The 12804-nt window shown below is 34.2% G+C and overlaps 1 protein-coding gene across 1 annotated transcript; it reads left to right on the top strand.

The window, feature by feature from the left end:
• The first annotated feature begins 2567 nt into the window (after positions 1-2567).
• LOC129895316 (abscisic acid receptor PYL4-like) lies at positions 2568-3570 on the top strand. Its single transcript, XM_055971014.1, has one exon. The coding sequence runs from the start codon at positions 2661-2663 to the stop codon at positions 3276-3278; it is 618 nt and encodes a 205-aa protein (XP_055826989.1). The 5' UTR covers positions 2568-2660; the 3' UTR covers positions 3279-3570.
• Positions 3571-12804: the final 9234 nt, after the last annotated feature.

Raw genomic sequence — 12804 nt, 5'->3', positions numbered from 1 at the left:
GCATAATACATGGATAGTTCGAAAAGATTCGCATCGGCTTGTTGAACATCTTCGAAGACAGGGCAAGAGAACCCGATAGGTTGTAGGTTTTCTTAAGCAGCGTGTTACCCAACTTCAAAGACATGAAATCAGAACTATATAGACTGTGGGAATTTGCAGCGGCATTTTGAAGGGCCTTTTGAATAGCTTCAAAGTGAGAGCATGAGGACGTTCTAAAGGAATTGATAAAGCGATGTTGAGGTTGAAGTGGAAAGACACTGTTTCAGTTCTAAGTTTCGATTGAGGATGCGTAGGTTAAATGATGAGAATAGTTATTTGAGTTAAAAGGGAATCCCTAACTTGTGGTGGCGCTATGTCACCAAGTTAAGGCTTCTCTTTATATATATATATATAAGATTGGAAAAAAATAAATTTATTTTGAAAATATTTTAGCCAATTAAACATGAAAAAATTAAAAATCTTTATACCAAACACACCCCAAATCAACTAGTGTTCTACATATATAATTAATCTGCTTAAATCAAATTGTAACATACCTGCTTACATCAAGCGACGCTGTTTATAACATGAAAATGATGAATAACCAATCAAAATCGATAAAATAATATTCCTATATTAGTATGCACAAAAATATAGTTTCATCATTAATGGATAAGACTTCAATGTCCTAATAAAATTTTGCCTTTGACAAAACACCCGTGCTTTAGATAAGTGTAACTGGCAAGTTGTACAAAAAGGTAAAATGGTGGTTGGTCTGTGTTTGCTGAAGCTGCAAGTGTACCATTGGGGCTTTCAAATTGAAGAGACCTTTGGCAGTAGACCGATGTTCATAACTTTATTGGCTAGCAATTATCAAAAGTTACGATCAACTGGTAAGTATTTTGAAGCTTTATTTTCACTTTTGAATAAAATTATATTTAGAAAATATTTTTTATGCTTTAATTGAGAATTTTCAATATAAATTTGAATTAATCGAACTTCAAATTAAATATCAAACATCATCTAAAAGAAGAAGCTTTGTTAGGCGACAAAAAGAAAATCAAGTTGAGGGAAAGGGGGTGGAAATAGAGATAAGACTTCATTATGCAAATTAGAATTAGTGTTAAAGTTGTACTTATTTGAGAAAATTAAATTGCAAGTAGTATCGTTTTCATATTCTAATAATTGATAGCATGAGCAATTTTATTGTATTATATAGCAATTTGGTAATAATAAGCCATCATCCGGCATTTTAGTTTTGCCCACTTGTTCATATGCTTTTCAGATTGAATTAAAAGATCAACTAAATTAGAACTTGTTGTAGAATGGTTTTTGTGAGCCTAAGCGCTTCTAGTCCAAGTTCATATTCAGATTTTGGTAATAACAATAACATAAAATGAAATAAATGTAGTGTATAATTTAATTGCATCAAGTAAGCACAAATTTACAATGGGTTTCATAGACGAGTTTTCTGTAATCTCTTTACAACAATGTTTTCATTTCTAATATTCCTTTTATCCCCTTTTGTTAACACTACCTTTTTATTAGTCTGTTAAAGCATGCATTATATAATTTCGTTAATGAAAAGCTTTTATACTCAAAAGTGTTGAGAAGTTTTAACATCACAAGTTTCAAAAAAAAGATTATATACCCATTTTTTTCTCCCTCTGTTCCATTCACATTATTTTCGAGAGTAAAATTTTTAATTTTGATAGTGAATTCAAATATAATTTTTTATATTTATTTATTTAAAATGTATAAACCTTAAAACTAAGTAAATAATATTTTAAATTACAATAGAGATGATATAGAACAAAATAGGGCGAACTCTACTGCCACATTTTTCTTACGATTGCCTCCTTACTATTGCGTATATTTCGCAAGTCGCCAAGACGCGGAACCGCTTATGAGTGACGTGGCTACCTGGTAACCTTTTGAAGAAGAAGATGCAAGGGCTATAATGTCATTTTAGTAAGGGGGAGAACGAAGGCAGATTACGTAATTTTAGGGAAAGGACGGGGGCAGTTTAATTGTTAGGCTCCGTTTAGATGAGTTATATGCAAGTTGATTGATCAACTTGCATGAAAAAACATCTTACTTTTATCTCTATTTGTAGGAAAGACTCAACTAGACACACATTTATATTCTTTTTTGGCGTGGTTAGCATCATGGAAAGTTTATTTAAGAAAATATGTTTTTAAAGTAAATGATTAGTTATTTTAACCAAAAGTGACATTTAAAAAAAGAATGTCTTAACACTTGTTTCGACATTAGTTAGACCTTAATTTAAATTACTTTTTTTAAAATGAGAATTTCCAATCAATGATTTGTCTGAAATTTGTTAGAATTTAGCTAGTTAATAATAATAATAATAATAATATTTTTAAATAAACTAAAAAAAAATTAAGACATTAAATAGGAAGGACGAACTTTATATCCATAAGACGTTTCAAAAAATCATAAAAATAGTGCTGGTAATGATATCTTTCAACTCATTATTATCATATGTCACCTAAATTGTAACCGACTAAAGTATTTTTATATTTAATAAACACTACCTTTTTTTTTTCTCTCTGTATATATTCGTTTGTATATATACGCATCTATCACCATTGGTATTTCTAAAGAGTATACTCCTTCCTCACCTCTCTCCTTTGAAGAAGAAGAGAGAAGTAACAAATATGCCTTGTTCACTTCAGCTTCAGAGGATCAACCCCACCACCACCACCACTCTCGCCGGAAACTTCCACAAACAGCCTCAGCCAACATGGATTATCCCGGTGGCTTTCTCTGTTCCTGACAACCACTTACATTACCACACCCACGCTGTAAGCCCCAATCAGTGCTGCTCCACCGTGGTACAGACCATCTCCGCCCCAATCGACGACGTGTGGTCCCTAGTCCGCCGCTTCGACAATCCGCAAGCGTATAAGCATTTCCTCAAGAGCTGCCACGTCATTGTAGGAGACGGAAACGTCGGCACATTGAGGGAGGTTCGCGTAATTTCCGGCCTTCCTGCCGCTTCTAGCACGGAGAGATTGGAAATCTTAGACGATGAGGAACACGTCATCAGTTTCAGCGTCGTCGGGGGAGATCACAGGCTGAACAATTACCGGTCGGTGACTACGCTGCATCCAGCAGATGATGATAAGGGAACGGTGGTAGTGGAATCGTACGTAGTGGATATTCCTGCAGGGAATACAAAGGAAGAAACGTGTGTATTCGTTGATACCATTGTACGTTGCAATTTGCAGTCACTTGCACAAATCGCTGAGAACATGCCTACAACCAACTTGTAATCATTGTGACTATTTAATTAGATTAATTTTGTATATTTCCAAAAGAACTCCTGATTTCTTTTTTTCCCTTTTTCTTTTCGGGAGTGATAGGATCGATGAACTTTTTGCTTGGGAGGTTACCTCAATTCATTTCTTAGCGACGAAAGTCTCTAATTTCGGTGAATGTTACTTTCTAAAAATTTTCTTTCACAATAATATTCTAGATGTAATGTTAAATTAAATTATGTGTGCCCACTGTTGCTATAATTTATGTAACATATTGAGTAGATTACGGAGATGCTTTGACACATTAACCACTCTCAAAATTTAATTTTCAAAATAGCTGCCAAGTTTTTTGAACTTTATTTTGAGATTAAAAAACTGGTAAAGGAAGATGTCGGGGTCCTTTTTGTTATATTGCAAAGAAAATGGGTTAATATACCTCTCATTCTTGTGATATATAGCTATTATAAATGTGAATCAGATAATCTTGTAATTTAGAATAGATATTGTGAATCACATGTTACTTTTATCATTATAAAGGTGACTTATATAATAATTTTATCACCACAAAAGTAGTTCTAATAGACCTTTTTTATTTAATGTCAGTGAAAATGTTACCTTTTTTATATATAAAATTTTTTTATGTAGTGGTATATATGATTTTTCTAACAAAGTTTAAGTATATTTAATATTTTTCACACATGATTTCTTTTAACTTTCTTGATAACCCCTAATTTGAGTTTTAAATATCTTACTTATAGATCTATTTGCTTATTATTATTATTTGACATTCTTATTTATTTAATTTTTAAGTGTAAAAATATGAGGATAAAATAAGGAAAAAAATTTACAATTATATTATAATTTATTTTTTATATCTCTTAAAATAAAAATGAGGCATCTATAATAAATTTTACAAGAAAATGAATGGAAAACAAAATAGACCATCAGAGTAATAAATTTTATTTATAAATAAATAAATTAATTTTTTTTTTCACTCCCATTAGACCAAAAGGATATAAACGGGTCATTGTGTAACAACAAAATATATATCAACCACTTTCATAACGTGAGGTTGTCAGCTCTAAATCTGACCCTTTTTCTTTTACAAAATGTAATCAATTTACACTTTAACGTATGAGTTTTTTTCTGACTTGCGCTTTAACATATTATTTACAATGATTTGCATTTTAATCTCCTTAAGGGTCATTTGGTTTGAATACAAATTTTGATGAAATATGTTATGTTGAGATTATTTTTTATTGAGTGTTTGATTTATTATATTCAAAATAATATGTATTGCATAAATTTTAATAATAAGTTGTTTGTTTATGAAAATACCCTTCACTTTATTTAGAATTTTAAATTTTCTTTGCAGGCTAGTTATTCAATATTCATCCTTAAAATAAGACTTTCATCTTCTTTACCTTAAATGTTTTTATGTGTGCATTTCAATGATGCCCGTATTTATTTAAAAATAAAACTTTCTTCTTATTTAATTTAAAAATAGAATTTTCATTTTAAGTTTGTTAAAGTAAAAAAGAATTTATGAGAAATCAAAATATAAATAAACATAAGAATTAGTCAAATAAATTAATAAATAAAAAATATATTATATAATGTAAATTTTTAATAGAAAAAATATTAAGAATTATCATAAAAATAAGGAGTGAATGTTGTTATATATTGTATTGAAAATAATGTGTATATATATGAATGTGAAAAATGTGGTATAAAAACTATTTAAAGGGATATATTAATTTCGAGATTAGTATACCACCCAAGAGGACGGATAACTTATCTCGGTACTATTTATTAATCCCGGGATAAGTTATTCTGGACTTGCCAACCAAACACCAACTTAAGTGCCACTATAATTTAATTCCGAGATTATTTGGTGTTATCCTTCACACCCAACGATCCCTTAGTTCATTGCAAAATTATAAAAAAAAATCTTATTTTTTTCAAATCATTTGCAAGGATAATAAGTTATATATTTATTAGGATTTAGAAAAAAATATATAATTAAATTACTTTTCGTCAATAACATAATTATTATTTTGATATTTCTTTATTTATACACGTACAAAGCTAGAAACAGAAAGTCATTAACTTACAAAGAGAAAATTTCCACGACAATTAAAAAAAACAACAAAATTTTAAATTTACTTTAATAACTTATAAAGATCACTATCAAATATACTATATTTCAAGTATTTTATTTTTCAAACAATTTTTTTTGATATTTTGGTGTCTATTGATACATTTTAATGTTCATAAAGTTTATTTTTTTTTAAGTAAATGAGAAATTACAAGAATCTTAGAATGTTGTTAATCCATGTTAATAATTGGATTGAGCAATTTTTGATTGCAAGAATCGGGGGCCTGTTAGTCTATAGCAATCATTTTTTTCTTTTCAATAGGATAAAAAATATTGAAATAAATTTGACTCAAATGTGCATAAATGTCACGATCCGATTCCTCAGGTCATGATGACACCTACTATAACCCACCAATAGATAAGTCAATCTGTAATCTGAAATGACTAGTAATGGATTTAAAGGTAGAAACAAAGCAAGAATAAGCAATTCCAATATAATTAGCTAAATTAGGCAGAAGACAAACCAAAACGAATATATACAACTGATCTCTCCCAAAACCTAGAAGTCACTAGTACCAGTCCCAAAAGTGGACCACTAAAACAAGACATATCTCAAAAAAGCAAAAGACTAGTCTATATATACACAGATGAAGACAAGAATAGTACAAAATGCCAAGTGCTCACCCCGTCTCCGGATCCCGCTCCAAGCTCGAATCAATGTTGTCTGTTGATGCTTGAACCTGCATCACGAAAACATATGCAAAGTGTAGTATGAGTACCAAAACTACAGGCACCCAATAGGCATTATATGCCTATTGAGCTTGACAAGTAAAGGCTATATGAAATGAGAGAATAGAACAAAATCAAGGTCAAGTGTAACACCCCGTGTTATTCTAACCTAGACTAAATTTGAGGATCATAAGAAAATTGAGAAAAAGTGAGTTGTGCCTACTTTTACGAGTCGACCTACGAGTCGTAGAAACTCCTACGAATCATACAAGGGACTCGTAGGGTTGACATTGCGGTTTCAAAACTGGCCAAGTCTAGAAGTGAGTCTACTTGTGTATTGACAACTCGTAGAGAAGTTGATGACTCATAGGTACAAGTTGTAGGGTCATTGTTTAATTTATGAAAAATACAAGACTCGATACTTTTGATATGAGTCAACAGGATGACTCGTAGAAGGCATTACGATTCGTAGAACGGACCCATGGAGAAACTTTAGAGTCTCAGATTTTCAAAAGTTGACAGGATGAGTGGACCTTACGATTCGTCAAAGCTTCGACGAGTCGTAGAAAGGACTTGCAGGAAGGGTCCTGAGTTCTGTGAAAAAAAGTATTGGGGTGGCTTACAAGTTGTCCCTACGACTCGTAGAATCCTCAACGACTTGTAAGAACGACTAGTAGACGGCCAGAGTCGATTTTTTAAAGGGTAGTTTGGTTTTTTCTCACCCTTCCCCAAATCAAAACCCTAGCATTTTGGGGATACTTTAAGACCCTTTAATAGTTCCCTATACGCTTATGCCCTCATAAACACTTAGATTATTTGAGAGCGAGGATTGGAGAGGAGAAAGAACTAGGGTTTAAGGTTTCAAGCGAAGTCCTCAAGCTTCAATCATTTCTTCGATTTCCAGGTATGTAAGGCTAATTATAACATTGGATTGAGTTCATCCATGCACCCTACATATAAATTCTATCGTCAAAGAGTTGAGTTGAGTTTTTGTCCTAGTTTTTTTGAATTTCGAGTGAGTAATTTTTTCGTTCATTGAGTTCTATATAATTATGCATTGAGATTATTATTGTTCCTACACCTTAAATTCTTGAGCTTTCTGTTCATGATTGCATTCACATGAATCCTAATTGAGTTGATGATCATTATATTAACATACCTTTATTTTGAGTTGATGAGAATGATTTTCATGCATTAAACGAGGTATGATTCTAAACTGAGTCTATGCATAGTTTATTGAGTTTGGAAAGAGCATGAGCATTGATTTTAAATGAGTCTGAGAAGTCTATTAGTTATTATTTTGAGCATTAGTTTGAGAAGTCTCTACTATTTTGAACATGAGTATTTTTGAGTATAAATGAGTTGAACATTTTAAATATCTATTCCGACGTTGAGTTGGGGAGTTAAATTATGCTTTAAATATATTCTTTAAGTTGAGATGAGTTGAGTCTTGAGCTAAGTCCAAAAGAGACTAAATAAGCTAATTGAGTATTTTATTTACTATATGAGCATAATACAATGTTTTGGGAGTAGTACTGAGCACCAATTTGAGGTGAGTCCATAAACTACGTAACCAATGTAGGATAGAGGTCATGCCTCTAATCAAGTTCCAAAATGATGGATTGTCATTGATTTTGGATTCATTGAATTGAGTGTCCTTTACTCTGACAAAATATTGGACAGCTGCGGCAACGACAATTCTTAAGCATTGTATCATTACTAGCTCATAAGTGATAGTTGTTAGTTAGAGAACCTCCCAAAGAGTGAATTATCATACTTTCATATATTGAGTTGTGTCTCTTACTACATATTATTTAAAGCATTATTTTCCTTTACCTCATACTTTATTGAGTTGAGTCATTTCAGAGTAAGTCCCTTGAGTTGAGTTGCATGAAATTGAGTATTGTTGATTTTTTTCCTTCCAGCCATTTTATGTACTCGTACATTCTATGTACTGATGCCATTTGACCTACTTTGTGTTATAATGCAGATACATGTGATAGATGTCCTCAACAGGTGCATCATTGAAGACTAGATCCAGTCCACCTTTTGGTGAGACCTCCTTGATTGCAGAGGACTTCATTTTATTTCCTTCATTTATCATTCTTTTGATAGTCATTTGAGGTATCCTTGAACTTGACTTAACACCTTTCTAGTATTTAGAGGCCTCATGGACCGAGTATGAGTCAAGTTATTTGGTTTCTTTCAAAGTCTGTTTTAGAACCATAATTTTATTATTGAGTTTATGATGTAGAGTTACATTATACTTTGAGTATTTTCAATTTATTATTTACTTATTGATGAAGATTGTTAAATGTCCAGTATAGGTTGACCTTCCGTAGATTAGTTTGAATGGGTGAATGAGCAAAGTGGTTTGTTTGGGGCCAGCAATGGTTTCTGAATGTCGGTCATGTCTAGGGTACCCTCCCGGGGTGTGACATCAAGAGAAAAAGTCTAAAGTAAAGTAAAGAAATGCACACGATAATAGAAAGAACTAACTAAGTAATCTACAACTAAACTACACCTAACTAGACCCCATAAGCCTAGAAGGTATACTTGTGTGCAAGTTTAAATAAAAATCCGACCTGACCCCATAAGCCTAACAAGTACACAGAATAGAAACAACTACTAAGAATTGAAATTGGGAACTCAAGACCAGAGAATATAGAACCAGAACCTCAATCCAATCCAGTAGAATCTAATAGTATGGAAGTCAGACCTCTCACCGGATGCTCGTAGAAATTATCCAGGTAACTGATCAAGTATCAAGTAACTAACAACGAACCTCTAGCCGGATGCTCGTAGAAGGTGTCAATATAGTCGAGTTCGGAGCTTGAATCTTTATATCTAACAAAGTTTCCCGATATAGCTACTGCAAGTTCTCCCAAAGATCAATAGATAGAAAACTCCATGGATTTCCATCCACACTTACTCAATCAATAAGACCATCAGAGCTAAACCCCAAGCCTATCTTGAATCACAGAACAAAATCTGGTGTTGCCGCTGAAACTCGTGGAGCTGTAGAATGAGGAAAGTAAGGATAAATTGTCATCGGAGCAAGCATATCACCTAGATAAGGTCCAACTATCAGACTTAAGTTTACTATACCAGTCTACAGGGATTTAAGCCAGCCGAAATGATGTCGGGGCAGGCTTGTCCTGATTTCAGTGGCTAAAGAAAGCTTTCAAGTAGGTTGAACTCTGACTTTTGTTCCCCAAGACCAAGGTCTGTAATGCTTACTGTCCTTACCAAGACCTACTCTCTAATCTAAGGCCTATCGGGTCTGAATCAAGCATTTAAAAGGCAAGCACTAGTCACACCTAGACTAAGGCCAAGAATTCTTCGAAGAACAATAAAACAAGTATACAAATGCACCACAAGGTATGTAGCATGCTCACAAATACCTGATAATACCTTGAAAATGCCTAAATCCTGATTTTTAAATGTCTAAGCATGATCCAATAATATCCAATCCCAAATTCCAACTAATCAACACATAATTACATTCCCATGCTCGTTCTAAAGAAGGGGAAACCGTAGCTTACCTTCAAGCCGATCAGGCGTGCTCCAAAATTATGGAATCAGAGCTTTGTCTTTTCCAAAGGCCTCTGAACGCTGCCACGCTATCAAAAATAGATACACAACATTAATACGATTGTTTTGACACTAGAATTACTAAATTCAGAGACAGACCAGTTTCAGAGTCAAAATAAAAATGTGAGACCCGCTCTGGAAATTCAAAAATTAACTCCGTAAAAAGATCCTAAACACTACTCCAAACTTGTGTTCCAAAAAGGAACACAATTTGGGGCTTGAATTAGCCCAAACAACAACAAGCTTAAAATTTACTATTTTATCTAAGAGATACAACAATTGAAGCATCTATTTCAAGAATTTTACCTCTAATAATGCCTCCCAAGACTTTTTGACATTACCCACTTTTCCTCCAATCAATTACCCGCAACCTAGGCTTTGAATCACCAATTTTTATCCAAAAATGAGAGAGATATGAGACTATGAAATATTAGAAGAGGACTGGTTCGCGTCTATGTTTTAAATAAAAGACAAGGCATAACTACCTATTGGAATCATGGGGACATGTGTCACAATCACGATAATCCCTCAAAATAACCCTAGAGATCGCGAAGGCTAGGTCCCACGATCGTGAAGACCAACTGAGTCAACTCCTAGTCTACTCTTCATCGCGATCGCCGCCAAGAGCCACAAGATCGCGATGCTCTGGAATAGTGACCTTTCATGATCGTGGAGGCTCCATTGCAATCACAATGAAGAAAGTTACTTGCACCAGCAACAACTGCAACATGGAATTTTTAGCATTGTCCAATCTCCGATGGGGTGTTAGGGATTTGTCCAAAACCCCGTGTGCGCACACGAGATATGCTACCCCATAAAATTTGACGTTACAGATCAATGACACATTCAAAATTCTCAAACGGGGTCATTTTGAACAAAAAATGGGTTCTACACAATGTTATTTTTAGCTAAATTCCACAATGGGCCTTGGGATTAGACCAAAAGCCTTGGAAAGCAAATAAAGCATCGTTCTCGACTAAGATTGACATTTTAAAACTAACCACATTGACGAAATTATCATCTGAGTACATTTTCCAAGAATGTTGATCAAAGTGGCCAAATTTCAAAGGCTAAAATGCCAAATAGACTTAAACTAGCACTAATTGCTTCAATACTTGTGCCAACCATGCTACTAGTCTAATTTGACTATTCTGAAGCTGATGGAACATTAGAGTTCTGTTTTAAGGTCGTTTACCTAAAGTAATGACCAAAATCAAATTTTCAAGTTATAAAAGCTCCAAAATAAAAAAATGGGCCTAAAATCCAAAATGAATGACCAAGTTACCGAATTGTCCATGTCAGCAAGTCATAAATGAGTTGGGGTTGCTACAGGAATGCTCTAAATGATGAAAAGGGTACATTAAGGAAAAAATGACCTAGAGGGTCATTATAACATCCGCTACTATAAAAGACTTTCATCCGCAAAAGTAAGAGTCAAGAAGTACCTGAACATTCAAATAAATTGGGGAATTTCTCTTACATATCTTGCTCGGTCTCCTAGGTAGCCTCCTCGACTGGACGGTGCCTCTACCGGACCTTAAGTACAAGAATGGCTCTCAATTTCAGCTTTCTGACATCTATGGCTAGAATGGAAACTGCTCCTCTACAAAGGTCAGACGGTCATCCAAAAGGATCTTGGCATTCAAGTTAAGCTAAGTACCATTTTCCACCCTCAAAGAGATAGTCAAGACAAAAGGATAATTCAAACTTTGGAAGATATGTTGAGGGCATGTGTTATTGATTATAAGGGAAATCGGGATGAGCATCTACCATTGATTGTGTTTGGTTGCAGTAATAGTTGCCATTCTAGCATCTAAATGGCTCAATTTGAAGCTTTGTATGATAAGAGATGTAGGTCTCCTATTGGTTGGTTCGAAGTTGTAGAATTTTCTTTAATAGGACCCAAGTTGGTACATGAAGCCATGGATAAGGTTAGACTCATTAGAGAGAGCTTAAAGACCGCTCAAAGTCGAGAAAAGTCCTATTCAGATGTAAGGAGAATAGAGCTTGAGTTTGAGGTTAATGATTAGGTTTATTTGAAAATACCCCTCATGAAGTATATGATGCATTTTGGAAAGAAGGGGAGGCTTAGTCCCCGGTATGTAGGCCCATACCAAATTTTGAGTAGATTTGGCAAGGTGGACATATGAGTTGGATTTGCCTTCAGAGTTAGCATCAGTGTATTCGGTGTTTTATGTGTCTTTATTAAAGAAGTGTGTTGGTGATCCTAGATCAATTATTCCTTTGGATAGTGTGGGTGTGAAGGAGAGTTTATCTTATGTGGAGGTTCCATTTGAAATTCTAGATCGCAAGTTCATAAGTTGAGGAATAAGAAAATCCATCTGTTAAGGTTTTATGGAGAAATCAAGGGGTTGAAGGTGCTACATGGGAGACCGAAACTGATGTGATGTCACGATATCCTTATCTATTTTCTTCCGTTAGGTACTAAATTCCTACCATGATCACTCCTTCAAAATCAAGTTTCTAAGTCATTCTCATGTTTCTCATATGCATGCATATTCATGAAATTGACTTTTTTTAAAAAAACTATGATTTATGTTAAGTTGAAATTATCATGATTTATGCATTTCAAGTATAATGTTACATTCATGTTGGTCTTCTATGTTTCTTTTCCTACTGCGTTTATGCTAGTTGAGTTCCATTTGAGGAAGAATGTTTCTAAGGGGGAGATATTGTGAGGCCCCAAAACTTGAAAAGTTGAATTTTTTTAGTTATAAAGCAAAAGTTGGGAAAACTAGAGCCTGAAGCTCATCTAATGGAATTGGCGACCTGCCAAGCTGGTTGAGTGATTAGCCTATTAACCCATGAGCTGGCCAAGTCACCATAGAAGGGAAGTTCAGTGGTTAGGGAGTTAGGCGAGCGAGGAGCTGGCTTGGTGGTTCTCCGAGTTTACTAGGTGAGCAAGCCCACCTCGCCTAAAACTTCAGAGAGGTTAAAGGAGAAGGGTTCTCAGGAGCAGGGAAGATTGGTGAGGAGAATGAGGGATTGGCGACTCGCCAAAATAGAAAGGCGAGTCAATACTGCTTGCCGATGTCACACCCCGAGAGGGTACCCTAGACATGGATGGCACTCAAAGACCATTGCTGGTCTTCAAGCAAA

Source organism: Solanum dulcamara, chromosome 7, assembly GCF_947179165.1.
Source record: "Solanum dulcamara chromosome 7, daSolDulc1.2, whole genome shotgun sequence".
Lineage (NCBI taxonomy): Eukaryota > Viridiplantae > Streptophyta > Magnoliopsida > Solanales > Solanaceae > Solanum > Solanum dulcamara.
The sequence above is the reverse complement of the archived record's forward strand: the minus strand, read 5'-3'. Positions and strand labels throughout refer to the sequence as shown.